A 15,017-nucleotide genomic window follows, 5' to 3' on the forward strand; every position below is an offset into this window, starting at 1 on the left:
ATTCAGGCAGGGCTTCACAACCCTCAAATACCATGGTGTTCACTATGTGACCTAGGGTTTACCTTCTGGATAAACTACTTGGATTTATACATAGCTGATTCAGCAAAGCCATCTTTTCACATAAAGTGACATCATGTGACCCTGCAATAGTAGCTCAACAGCTCCAGGCTCCTGCATTTTGTGGTTGGCAACTACATCTGCACAAAATTCATAGAAGTCTGTAGTAAAGCAAAAAAAATACTAACTATATCAACACCTGAGCAAAATCACTAAAAATACATACAGAATTGGGTAAGGCTAAGGCACCAAAATGAAATAAAAAATAGCTTGCAACCTAACATAAATATACACAATTGGCTGATGCCAAGAAATAAACTTAGATATGGTCTGCAAATACGACCTCATTGACATTAATTCCACAGTCTGGTCATAAACTGTAGGCATAACCTTTTTTAATATGGATTTCCTATATACAATACTTTTTATTTTTTTTTATCAATTCTCCGTTTACTGATACAGCGAATAAAAAGTACACAATATCAAGAGTACATACAATGCATATACAAATGGTACAATGTATCAAGATGTCATAGTACAAGCATTACATGTTGTAAATGGAAGAGCAGCAGCAGCTTAGACCGCCAACGGCGGGGTCATGGAAAACAGGTGACATCGAACAGCTCATGAGTCGAGGATATGATTAGCGTATCACGGAGATAAAGTATAAAACCAGAAAATCTCCATCAACAGTAATGGAAAACAAACCGAAAAAAAGTATCCACAGGGAAAGGCACCGTCGGCGCATGTCTGAGTAGTAAAAAGGGGTTGAGACCAATGATAAACAAAGGCGTGTGTACCATGCCATTATATGACATATACTGTGAATGCATGAGTGTAGCAATAGAACATATAATGTGTAATGTAGAATGCATAAAGAGCCAGGGGTACAAGTCTGTCACACAAAAAAAAAATAAAAAATAAGGGGAGAGAACGTGTCATTTAAGGGGAGCCGTCAGTAGTCCCGAATATACGCCTGAAGTCAGGCGACGCAACAAACGTATGCCACCAAAACCAACGGAGGTCGTTCTGATGACCCTTACCTCTGGCGGACCAGATTAGGTCCTCCATCTGAGCTATAAACATAATCTGTTGGAGCCAAGTCTGTAGAAGGGGGGGGGGGTTGGAAGATTTCCAAAAACGTGGGATGATGGATTTTGCAGCATTGAGTAAGTGTATCGTTAGGGAACGTTTATAAGCTGCATGGGGAAGGGGATTCATGTGCAGAAGCATCGTCTCAGGCGTGAACTGAATATCAGGAGTGCAGACCACTTCCAAAACCTCCCAAACAGAGCGCCAACAGGTATCTGGGATCGAAGGGATAAATCTATGCAAGTCCGCAGGGACCTTATACCAGCGCGTGAGGAGCTTATACGAGCATTCCTGAAGCCTGCTAGAGAGAGATCCCTTGTGAATGGCGAGGAACACCCTATCCCAATCCTGAGGAGATGGGGAGATACCAAGATCCCTTTCCCACATACTAAGGAAAAAGGGTTTGGTATTGGAAACCGAATCAATCAACAGCGCATATAGAGCCGAGAGGAGATGAGGGGGTTCGGTGGGAAGAGTGCACAACGATTCCAGAGCCGAAAGTGGCCTGGTAACCAGAGGGGTCTGCGGGATGGAGGAGGCATAATGTTGCAACTGATGGAGGAAGAAACGCTGGGCCTGAGTAATAAGAGGGGTGGAGAAAACAACCTCTGGTGTGACAGAAAGGGCACCCGAAAATACATGATGATAGCGCAGAAGCACCTGAGAGAGAGACCGAAGGGGCAACGAGCGCTGGGGTGCCCAGCCGGGGGGAACTCCGGGCTGGGCACAAGGGGGAGCAGGGGGCAAGGCGAAGAGGATAGTATACCCCCTGTCATGACGCGTCTACTAACTCTCTAAGTGGGTGATACCGTAGTGAGGTGCCCCAGGTTCGGACGGAAGCCCGAGTCGGAGATCCAAGGGAGGACACTATATACAATACTTTTTAGACATAGTCTTTGCCGGGAAGCCATACACACCACCAAGGAAAACTCAAACTTACAAACCTTATTAAAGGCCATGATCTGTTTTGCCAGTTCCCCTCCCTTAAACGTCTTCAATATTACAGCGTGGAAGAGGTTAGAGATATTTTATGGGTGCTCAATGCCCTGGGGTAGCACTTTTACCAGGCTGCTCCTAGTTTAATGAAACACCATGGACGTGAAATGGTAGTATAACCAACTACACAAATCTGAAAGCATGTCTACCCAGTGCTGTCATAAGTATGCAATAAATATCTTGTATCAACACACATTGTAGAGGATCATTGCTGGGGTAATGTAATAACATTGAGTTTGTGTTTTCTGTCTGTCCCGTTTTGAGCTTGGTTTGAGAATCTGACATTAGAAAACATAGCTATGTTTTTATCATATGCTCACAATAATAGGTAGAAGGTAACTGAGCCTGAAGGTAAAATAATTTATCTTTTTTCACATGACAGCAGCTTATGTCTGAGGAAAAGAGGCAATAAACCATATTGATGGCATTCAAAGAATGTGGAGTTAAATGCACGGTACAGACACTAAGTGACAGCAAAGTAACGTAATGCAGCATCACGTCATCACTGCACTCTAAACCTCACAAATCATGAATATATATATATATCTAGATATATTATTTTTCCATAAGAAATCTTACTCCAAGAAATAACAGTTATGACATAATCAGGAAAAAGGAAAGGGATATTAAAATGTTAATCCTTCTACCGGTCTTTAATCAGTACCAAAACAATAAAAAGCTTAATAAAATTTAATAAAATCTATTTTAATTAATACAAATCTATTGAATTGTACTAATAACGTCAAAAGCATATGCAATTATACATGTGAAGACCCTCTAGTTCCAGTGGCTTGCTAGACATCATTGGAGCTGTAGTTCAACAACAGCTGGAGAGCCACAGGCCTGCTATCAGCTAAACTACATTATTATTACTAGATCATTACCTGGTAAGACGCCCAGGGCATCTTCATTAGCCAAAAGCCCCCTCTGCTTCATGTTCTGCAATCCATTCTTTGACTTCCAAAGGAGTTTTACCATCTTGATTATTTCTGGCAGCTCGCAGGTCAGACTTCCAGAGTGGTAGTTTGGCAAACTACCCATACAAGGTGGGAGAAGAACTTCCCCCGTCCTCCAACTCCTACTTAACTCTGCAGAACTGAAGCACCTGTCCAACACAGGCATCCTGTCTTTTATACTGTGTTATAGCGCTGCCAGAGGTTGTCGAGAGGCATACAGGGCTAGCACAGACAGCTGACCTGGCACTGAACACCTCTGAAGTAGGTCTTCCGAGGTCTTGTTGTCCTCCTCCCCACCCTCCCAAATTGAGGAATTAAGTGGTTGTTTTCTTCCAGATTTCTTCTCCAATCGGTTTTACACACTTCAGAAATCCTACACTGGAGGTAAAACGTTTGCAGCCGAAGTCAATTCGAATTTCTTCCTTCTGAGCCTTTTGTTTCATTTCTCGTTTCCCTTTGTGTTGGATAGGATTGCGTATCTGTCGTTGTGTCTCTAGGACTGTACCCCCGAAGAGCTACAGGTCTCCCGCAAGCTGCGTCCTGCAGAACACACAGGCTGGAGTAGACTGACAGAGGAACTGAACTTGACTCCGGCTGCCTCCTTCCTCTATGCTGGCAGCCGTCCAGCGCTTAGTTCCTCTGACTGCATTATGATGAGAGCATTAAAAACATGGCTAAAGCGGATCTGCTGTAATGCAATTTAATGACCCCTTTCTCTCTCTCTTTCTTCCTCGTCATCAGGTTTGAGCTTCACCCGGAGAGGTGTTTCACTTTCAGTGCCGGTCTGTTCTGTGGAGCTAAGGTGCACTTTTACTGGAAGGAACATAGAAACGAATCTGGTTCACGTAATACTGTCAGCCGAGGGAGACGTGGATCAGATCTGCAGACACAAGCTCTGTAGCGGAACTCAGCAAAAGGCTGCTCTTTCCTTTTTTTCTCTCCCCGACAAGGGGAAGCATACGTTCCAAGGGTGCCCGGATATCAATATCCACCTAGAACTTGTGTATACTGACCCGACACGTAATGAATTCGGCCGCACAATATATCCGTCTCAGTGCAGTGTTGTGCGGATATTATTGTATGCCTGTATTTCATGACTACTGTTTGGTTGCACGCTATATTTGGGTTTGTTTGGAAACTCTCAATAAAGTTTCATTTACAGACAAACAAACAAAAAAACAACATGGGGGCTGTGAGAAAATGACAGGGGGTCTCAGAGCTGGGCATGTTACAGAGGACTGGTCATATGACAGGGGCAGGGGATCTAAGAGCTGTGCATGCTACAGAGGACTGCTCATATGACAGGGGCAGGAGATCCAAGAGCTGGGCATATTGCAAGGGACTGGTCACATGACAGGGGCTGGGGATCTGAGTGCTGGGCATATTACAAGGGACTGGTCATATAACAGGGGACCAAGGAGCTAAGCATATTACAGTGGACTGCTCATATGACAGGGGCAGGGGATCAGAGAACTGGGCATATTAAAGAGGACTGGTCATATGAGAGGGTCTGGGGATCCAAGAGCTGGGCATAATACAAGGGACTGGTCATATGACAGGGGCTTGGGATCCGAGAGTTGAGCCTATTACAAGGGACTGGTCATATGACAGGGGCAGAGGATCCGAGAGCTGGGCCTATTACAAGGGACTGGTCATATGACAGGGGCAGGGGATTTGACAGAAGGCTGGGGAAAGGAATATGACAAGATCGGAATATGACACGAGGGAGATGTACCAGTGAGGTTTTAAAACACAAGGGAGATGGAATGGGGATGTAAAACATGGTAATAATAGCAGGGGTTAAACCACAACAAAAGAGAAGAGTAGTTTAAGGTAAAAGAAAATGATAGGGGGAGACATAAAGGAGCGGGTTAATAAGTATATATAGAGGAAATGTAACGAATAGGGAACAAATTTCAATCAAGAGAATTTCAAAACTGAGGAGGAAGTAGGGAAAATCCCCAATTCAGCTGTTTTTCCAACTCCAGCTATTTTGTTTGTTTAGTGAATGGGCCCAATAATGTTTTCTGTTTTTATCTTTATGACTGTAAAAATATTTAAAAACTTTTTCGTGGGGTGGGGTGGTGGTGGTTGGGATGGCTACATGCTATCTTCCATCAGGCACTTAGCTCACTAGTTCAGTCACGGATTGCCAGTTATTGTACACACCTGACTGTTTGATAGTATTTATGTGCAGAAAAAGTCATTAGTAATATCAATTCACAAAATTAATAACGCCAAAGCAAAGCTGTACATTCAAAGGACCATCTCATCCCAGGACCTCATTTAAATGAACTGAATCAATGATATGTATATATTTAATGGGACAGACCCTTAATGTAAATGTTATTTTATGTCCATATTCTTTACAAGTTATGGAAACAATTAGTCCTGCTCTCATGGCTAAGCAGACCATGGTAGCAGAGTCTCTCATAAGGACATCCCAGCCGTCATATGCACTTTAGTAAATATGATAACTGCGCAGTCCCTTTACATTTTTTTGGTGCCCTCCTTACAAATTACCGCATTTGCTCGATTATAAGACGACCCTGATTATAAGACGACCCCCCAAAATCTGAACATTAACTTAGGAAAAAAAGAAAAAGCCTGAATATAAGACGACCCCATAGGAAAAAAGTTTTACCAGTAAATGTTAATTCATGTAAACTATTTTTTTTAATAAAAGCTATGATTGAGAAAAAGATTTTTTTTGTTTTTATTTCTTGTATTTTCCAACCTGTCCCCCAGTTACGCACATCTGCCCCCAGGCTTGCCACTCCAATATGGCACTGTGGCCCATGATATGCCTTTTAACCCTCTATATGCCACTAGGCCCCATGGTATGCCTTTTGACCCCCTATGTGCCACTCTACATCAGGAGGCAGAGTGCTCTATTAAATGCCCCCTTAACGCCACTCCAGAAATGCCCTATGCCCCCATTTAACACACACACACACCCTATACCCCCATTTAACTAACTAACACACACACACACACACACACTCTCTTTCCCCCCCTCTCTCACCCCCCTTCCCCCGCTCTCCCCCCTCTCTTACCGGTGCTTCCAGCCGGGGCAGCGGGTTGACGTCGCCTTCTGCTGCAGCCGGAAGGAGGTGTGGCTAGCAGTGGGGGTTTGTATGCGTCCGTCGCGTATACTTTCCCCGGCTGTCAGAGATCAGAGTTCCCCGCACCGGTGCGGCACCGATGCGGGGAACTCTGATCTCTGACAGTCGGGGAAGGTCTATGCGACGGACGCAGACAACCCCCGCTGCTAGCCACACCTCCTTCCGGCTGCAGCGGACGTTGTCTACCCGCTGCCCCGGCAACACAGCAGGAAGCACCGGTAAGTGTGTGTATGATGGGGGGGGGTCGGGTGAGACAGGAGGATCCAGGTCCCCTGCAGCGGTGCGGGGGATCTGGATCTTAGTCTCCTAATCAGACCTCTATTTGAGGTCTGATTAGAAGACGACCCCGATTAGAAGACGAGGGGTATTTTTCAGAGCATTTGCTCTGAAAAAAACCTCGTCTTATAATCGAGCAAATACGGTATTTGGGGAATTCTGCAGAATTCCCTCATTCGCATTTGCTCCTTTGTCCTCCTCCAGCCATTGTACATGCTGGAGATGTGTTTGGCCTAATACATCTCCCTGCACATGAAAAAGTTACCTCCCGTCAGCTCGAGCACTGGCTCTGGTAATGCTGCTTGTGGCGGTCTGTTCTAATTCACATGCACATGCAAACAAAGTTCCCAAACAAAGTTTCCAGACACTGATTGGCTGCTTCAAGTGTTCTCGGGCCACGGAGGAAGAGAGCAGCAACAGGACTGAAGCTTCTACCTCATGTAAATCCTGTATTTGCTAGATTATAAGAACAAATGCTCTGAAAAATACAGCTTGTCTTATAATCGGGGTCGTCTTATAATCAGACCTCAAATGAGGTCTGACTATGAGACTAAGATCCAGATCCCCTGCAGCGCTGCAGGGGACCTGGATCCTCCTGTCTTATGCACCCCATTTAACACCCCCCAAAACTTACTGGCACTTCTGACACCCTGGTGTGTAGTCAGAGCATCAGGTAGACATCTACGTGATTCGCGTAGGCAACTTTCGCCATGGCAACAAGGGCGCCTGCCCGGGACTTAAATGAAAGCATCGGTTTTTTTTTTGGTTTTTTTTTAACTTTATTTAACATCCTCCATATTAAATAAAGTTTTTTAAACTTTATTTAACATGGAGGATGTTAAATAAAGTTAAAACAAACAAAAAAAACTATGTTTCAATTTAAGTCCCGGGTAGGGGCGCCGAGTGGTCGCTCGTGAAGTTTTGCAGCAACCGCTCGGCGCCCCTCACTCTCCGTGACTCCGCCTCCCGCTCCCACCGCAGGACTCCGGCAATGAGGTAAGTAAGGATAGGGAGAAGGGGCAGAGGACGGGCAGTGAGAATGGGCAGAGGACGGGCAGCGAGAAGGGGCAGGGGGGAGGCAGTGAGAAGGGGCAGAGTGGGGGGAGGCAGTGAGAAGGGGCAGAGAGAAGGGGGGGTGCCAGAGGAGTAGTCCGCACAGGGCGCCAGAACACTTAAGGCCGGCTCTGGCTGCGGGGAACTCTCCTCTCTGACGGTCAGGGAAGGTCTGCGCGATGGACGCAGACCCCCCCCCGCTGCTAACGGCGCCTCCTTCCGGCTGCAGCGGAAGTTGCCTATGCGAATCGCGTAGACGTCTACCCGCTGCCCCGACTGCACACTAGGGAGTCAGAAGCGCCGGTAAGTTTGGTGGGGTGTTAAATCGGGGGCATAAGGGATTTCTGTAGGTATGATATGCCTTTTAACCCCCTTTATGCCACTCTGCCTCCAGAAATGCCTTTTAACCCCTAAATGCCAGTCAGAGTGGCACATAGGGGGTCAAAAGGTATATCATGGGGCACAGTGCCATATAGAGGGTTAAAAGGCAATATTTTTCTCAATCATAGTTTTTTAATCTTTTATTAAAAAAAAACAGTTTACATAGTTTACATGAATTAACATTTACTAGTAAAACTTTTTTCCTATAGGGTCGTCTTATATTCAAGATTTTTCTTTTTTTCCTAAATTAATATTCAGATTTTGGGGGGTCGTCTTATAATCGAGCAAATACAGTACATTTGTTTTTTGAAGAATGCATATTAAAGTACTTACAGAGAGTGGTAATACATAATCTTCTATAGTAGGGTTGACAGGGAAAGTAAACGGTCCCTTTAATTAACTCAATCAGTAAGAAGCACTGGGTCAGTGCACATGCATGTTCTAAATGCAAGCGCATGAAGAAGCAATAGCAGCTGGTGCTTACGTATTTGTTGCCAGTGTGTTTTCCCCTTCATTTGAAATTCAGTACCACTTTGTCTGTGGCACAATCGTTACAGAAACAGGCTGGGTTTGCAATGTAAGCAAATGGCTTTGGTCACTGTAGAAGTGCAAGAATTGTACGAAGGCCTACACTAAAGGGTATCACAGACTTTTTCCATGTCATCATTGTGGACAAAAGTATCTATATTGGAAGTAGAAGACATATGTAGATTATGATGGCAGCCAGCAGTCTCATAAAATAAGGCAGCAGCACCACAATCCAGAGGGAGACAGAAACAAGACAGACGACCTGAGTTGAAATACAAAAAATAATCAAACTTGAAAAAGACAAAATAATCTACTTTAATAATCTTAAAGGCAGTCAGAGTAATCCACGGATCAACCACTAAAAATGTTTTCATTTAAATACCTTTCTCTACCAAAATGTATATCCTATCCAGTGTGTGTATGCATTTACTACATCCCTGGGATGTAGATTAATTGTATTTTGTTGATTAAGACATAGCGACATTCATTACTCTATATTTCAATGTTAAAAATATGGTGAAATAAATTATTATAAATGAATTGTAAAGTATTATCTTAAGACACTAATCTAATAAAACAGTTACAGATGTCTACAGATGGTTGTTCATGTAGAATTTATGCAGAATGATTTGCATAATGTCGACCTATGTATGTATGTACTTTTAGCATAACAGACTACTAAACGGCCCTTACTAAACGGTAACATTGTGTTATTTCAGTACACAGGTCAAAGTTCTTTGTATACTGCTTTATGGGGCATTTATGCTATAACAACTCATACAGGAGGCTTATGTTTTGAAGGTTAGTTCCTTTGTTAGGCGAGATATCCCAGCTCTGTTGGAAAATTAGTGATTCCTTAATGTTTTGTATTTGGGGACCACTTTTAAAACACATTGGATACCACTATTTGCAAGAATAAAAATATACACAATAATAGCACAGATGTCATAAAGAGCCTACGGTTTGTGTCATGAAACTGTTACTTTCTACTTCAACATAACATCAGTTTAGCTCACCTGAGGATTCCTGCTTCAGCCAACATATACCTTTATGTGTACATATCATGGTCTATAATGTTTTTTCAGGGTTAATCCTATATGATTACCGTATTGGCTGGAATATAGGCCGCACCCGAATATAGGCCGCATCCTTAAAGTTTGTTGCTATTTTAAAGAAAAAAATATATTTAAAGAAAAAATACACATTAGTGGAATGGTAAAACAGTATTTTATCTAATGAATGAACAGGAATACATGTATTTTAACATTTTTGGTATCTGTCAGTTTGTCAGCATATGTTATATACAGAGAGAAAACCAATAGCCATTTCAAAGTCCCCCCCTTAATTGATAATACACCTTACTTACAGATATGCCCCTTTGCCCCCCAGATATGCCACTCTGATACCTGAGATATGCTTTATGCCCCCTAGAAATGCCCACCTACCCCCTAGAAATGCCCACCTGCCCCCCAGATATGCTTTATGCCCACTATCCCACTCTGCTTCCTAGAAGTGCCTGCCCCCTTCGCCGACTTACCAATGCACCCCCAGACTCCCTGGTGTGTAGCGGGGCCGGCCAGTTGATGTCTGTGCGATGCCGCAAACAACCTCCGCTGCCGGCACTTCAGCGACAGTGACCCACCGGCTGAAGTGCCGGCGGCGGAGGTTGTCTACGTGCATCGCCGCGGTGAACGTCTGCGCGTTACACATAGGCAACCTCCTTCTCTACGGCAGCTGTGGACATCTGCGCGATGACCTCCGCTGCCAGAACTTCCGCCTATGGTGGAGCACCGGCGTGACATAACCTTCTGGTGCTCCACCATAGGTGGAAGTTCCGGCAGTGGAGGTCACTGCACAGACGTCCATGGCTGCCGGAGAGAAGGATACAGGTCCCCTGCAGCGCTACTTACCCGCAGCAGGGATAAATGAAAACGGAACAAAAATACCCGCTCAACGCCCGGAACTGCATGTCCCGGGTGTCGGGCGACACAAACTGAGCATCCCTGCCCAAAACCCCGAATATAGGCCATACCCCCACTTTAAAGACCTAAAGTGGGGGGGGTGCGGCCTATATTCGGGCCAATACGGTACTTGTATTATATGTATATATGTGATGGCTTTTTATAAATAATAAATGTGCTGTATTCTAGCATAGAACCATAATTTGACAGCAGTTTTCCTACTTTAAAGACTTAATCAGTCATTGGTCTCATCTTAGATTCAGGCACAAGCCCATATCATGCTAACTGATGCACTGTTTCCCACCACTGACTGGCCGTGTGAGGCAGCCAATCAATGGCTAGAAAGCATTCCCATTGGCAGGAAATGCCCCCCCTTCCCCTAAAGTGTCCAGTGAACCAATGCTGGAGCTGACACATACCGTATATCTATTTTGGTGGTACGAGATGTGTTTGGATGAATACACCTCCTGCAAGCCAACTGGAGAAAGGATAAATAAGAATGGGGATATTCTGCAAATTCCATCTATGCATTTAAAAGGTAAACACCAAAAAAAAAAAGGACCACACACCTTTCATTTGCATTAATGAAACCTGCATTCACCTGATGACTGGAGCGTTACATAACACCATATGTCCATCTAATTAATTGGTTAGTAAGAACGTTAGGTAAAACGTTGCATGCTGCCATAGATTTTTTAATTTTTTTAACCAGCAACCAGTATAAATGCATTACTCTCTAGCATGAGCACATGGTACACTAAATAAAGGCGACCAGAAAAAACATAAGAAAAACTGATGTATAACTCAAGGAGAAACCATAGACACTGAAGCCTAAAGGTGGGGAAGGACATCTTAAATACCTAGTCATTTTCACTAACCTGTTATCTTGTAATTACCAGTAACAGGGATGAAAGGATTTCAGGTGAATTCGATGAAAATGCATGGGGGTTGTTCAAATGGCAGGGGGATCTTCTAACATCTTGTGCTTTCAGGAAACAGAGGTTTATTCACTAGAGGCAATTTGCAAGACAGGTTGCAGACGAGTTGCTTCAACTTCGCCCCATGTTATGACACATCAACCCTAACAAGTGTCTCATTCAAAAAGGGCTGAATTGCCAATGATTTATAATGCATTATAGCATTATTATAACTCTGTCAAACGATAACTTAATCATACATTTATGAATAAGGCACCTTTACAAAAGATATATCCTGGATACACTGCTGGATTGTCCTGCATTCACATTATGACCATCTCTCTCTAACATTATATATCAATCTAGATGATCTACCAACTTGCTTCTACCTATGTCATTCTACAATATGGATGCTGCCACTCTGGATTATCTTCCTGTTCTCTTTCTCCTGGTTTTTGCATATCTACATGTTTCCCTGCTTTTCCCTGCAGTATGCTATTATTCTGGATTATTATTTCCTCAATACACGTCATCTCTCTAACTCTGCAAACACCAGTATAATCAGGGCTGGTCCTAGATCAAATGGCACCCCAGGGAAGAATACTCTTTGCCCAATTGTTCTAATATTTTAGATAGCATCATGTTTTGACACAATTATTGTGTATTTATACAAAACATTCTGACCTCTTGGAGGGGCAACAGGCGCACATGTATTTGTGTCCCAATAGAGTGATCTGCTACTAGTAAAGTGGAGCAGGGCCATCACTTCAGACCGGTTTACCTATGTAGAAAACACCATTGCCCAGTGCCCAGTGTTTCAGGTGCCCCAGTTAGCTGCCTTCAATGACTGGTACTCATACTGGCCATGGGTATAATATTAGGTAAAGACAGGCTGGGAAAAGCAGGTGAAACATCACATGATATGTATTTCATAATATGTATATACATGATATGTATAAGCAGATTCACTAATGAGAGGCAAGCAATTGTTAACTGATTATACACTGTCTCACGCTGTCTTTCTCATGTCTTAGTCAGCTCTCACTTTTTCTACCTGTGGCAAAAACACAACAGCATACCAAGTTAAAGATAAGCAATTTTACTGGCGCATACCGTATTTGCCCGAATATAGGCAGCACCCCCCCACACACTTTAAGTCTTTAAAGTGGGGGATGCGGCCTATATTCGGGTTTAGCACAGGAATGCGCAATTCGTATCACCCCGCAATTCGTATCACGCGACGCGGCGTCTGGCAGGCGACAGGGTTAGGATACAGATCCCCCGCAGTGCTGCAGGGGACCTGGATCCTACTCTCCGATACGCTGTGACAGCCTCCCCTGCCAGCACGTCCCACGGGGGGAATGCTGACACGGGAGATTCTCTGAGCACATCGCGCAGACGTTCACCGGCCGCGGCGATGCACGTAAACAACCTCCGCTGCATGCACGTCTGCTCGATGTGCTTTAGCAATATCCCCTACCGGGGATATATATGTTGACTAACTGCATGATAGATACCAAAAATGTGTTAGTTAGAATACTGTTTTACTATTCCACTAATGTGTATTTTTTCTAAAAATCGAAATTTTTCTAACTTTTAGCGTGCAGCCTATAATCGAGCCAATACGGTAATTGTTCATAACTTCATACAATTAAGACTGTCATCTATTCAGGGCCGGCCTTAGGGGTGTGTGACCTGTGCGGCCGCACAGGGCACCATGGCAGCAGGGGCACCCGCCCGGGACTTAAATTAAAACATTGGGTTTTTTTTTGTTTTTTTTTTAACTTTACTTAACATCCTCCATGTTAAATAAAGTTAAAAAACCCCCCAGATGTTTTAATTTAAGTCCCGGGCAGGGTCACCGAGCGGTCGCTCGTGAAGTTTTCAGCAACCGCTCAGCATCCCTCACCCTCCGTGACTCTGTTGCGGTGCCGCCATTTCATGCTGAGCTGTGAAGCGTGCACCGCGGCAGAGCAGAAAGACGGACGCCTCACGCTCCCACCACAGGACTCTGGCAACAAGATAAGTAAAGATAATGAGAAGTAGGGAGAGAGGGTAGATAGTGAGAAGGGGCGGGGGCAGTGAGAAAGGGCAGGGGGGCAGTGAGAAGGGTCAGAGGGGGCAGTGAGAAGGGGCAGTGGGGGGGGGTAGTGAGAAGGGGCAGAGGGGAGGAGGCAGTGAGAAGGGGAGGGGGTACATAGTGAGAAGGGGGAAGGCAGTGAGAAGGGGGAGGGGGTACATAGTGAGAAGGGGGTACATAGTGAGAAGGGGCAGATAATAAGAAGGGGAGGGGTAGATGGGGAGAGGGGTAGTATGAATGCGTACGAGAATGAATTAATTAATGTGTTGTGATCCTGCACCCACACAGGGCACCAAACAGCACAGTCCTCTAGGGTATTAAAGCCACAGTCTCGGTGGGGTAATCAACCACAATTTATTTGTAATCCACGTATACAGATTTTAACAGGATTATACAGAACACAAATTCCCTATAAATTCCCTATAAACAAAAGCCTAGCTCGTCTGAGCACTTACTAACAGGGTCTAAACTAAACAGAACGTAAACTCACCAACCTTTTTGATGGTTTCTTTTGTACATAGCAACCCTGCTGCTTCCAAACAAAACTCACTCCCCTGTGTCCAACAGGTAAGGCTTTATTGCAGTCAATGCAGCTAATTACTTGCAGTTGACCAGTGCATTGGAGTCAGCCTAAACGCCTGGCCTGGATCCCGTGTCAGTCCAGGTGAATGTAAACTGCGGGGTGGAGCACCAGCCCGCCGTACTCTCCTTATGCTCCACCCCAGGGGCCCATATAGAAACATATTATAATCTGGCGCAACACACACCCCCCCCCACTCCCCGCAAAATCGAGAGGGAATGTAGACGCCATTCGCAACAACACCCTGCACCTTGTTACAGTGTGGATGAATTGTGTGAATGCGTACGAGACTGAATGAATTAATGTGTGGATGAATTGCTTGAATGCTTTGTGAGACTGCATTAATGAATATGTGTAAATGATTTGTGTGAATGAGTGAGTAACTGTGTAAGTGTTTGTGTCTATCATGGATGTTTAAGTGATTTGGGGAAATGCAAAGGTGGCACATGAACGGTGGGCTGTTTGCCGACAAAGATGTTTTACACTAGGCTGTTAGGGGACAAAGTTGGCTCAGGCTGGGCTGTAATATGTGTGTAATCTGGGTGCTGATCAGGTTCTATGTGGGCAATGTGGACACCAGGGCTGGCTTTGGGCTGTGCAACCTGTGATCTATGCTTGTAATTTAGGGGGTTATCTATATCTTTAATGCTGAGTTTATATGTGAATTCCAAATGATTTAAACCTGCAAAGCTGGGTGTGTGTTATTCTGTTGATCTGTATCTGGTACGCTCTGTTTCCATACATTATTATTGTATACCTACAAATAGAGGGTTTGTATGTCTGATTCTGTTTATTTGATCTATACCTTCAATGCTGCGTTAACATGTGATTTTCAATTGATCTATACCTGCAAAGCTTGGTTTTTGTGTTGATTCTGTGGATCTATACCTGATATGTTTCCATACATCATTTATGCATACCTGCAAATATAGGGTTTGTATGTGATCTATACATGCAAGCACTGTTTCCTCTAAGCTGTGCGCTGTGCGCTGTGCGCGCGCACATAACTTTTTGA

The 15,017-nt window shown here is 44.3% G+C and overlaps 1 protein-coding gene across 2 annotated transcripts in view; it reads right to left on the minus strand.

Annotated features, from left to right (window-relative positions):
• PDE7B (phosphodiesterase 7B) overlaps positions 1-15,017 on the minus strand; it is a 335,544-nt gene that overhangs the window by 96,632 nt on the left and 223,895 nt on the right. Inside the window, exon 1 of one of the 2 annotated variants that reach the window (XM_053459173.1) lies at positions 3,030-4,418. The exons of the other annotated variant lie outside the window; for it this stretch is intronic. Coding sequence (XP_053315148.1) covers positions 3,030-3,267 — 238 coding nt within the window. The 5' untranslated portion in view covers positions 3,268-4,418. Of the gene's footprint in view, positions 1-3,029; positions 4,419-15,017 lie in introns of those variants that run through there. 2 annotated transcript variants of the gene reach the window in all.

The sequence above is a fragment of the Spea bombifrons genome, chromosome 3 (genome assembly GCF_027358695.1).
Source record: "Spea bombifrons isolate aSpeBom1 chromosome 3, aSpeBom1.2.pri, whole genome shotgun sequence".
In the NCBI taxonomy this organism is placed as follows: Eukaryota; Metazoa; Chordata; class Amphibia; order Anura; family Pelobatidae; genus Spea; species Spea bombifrons.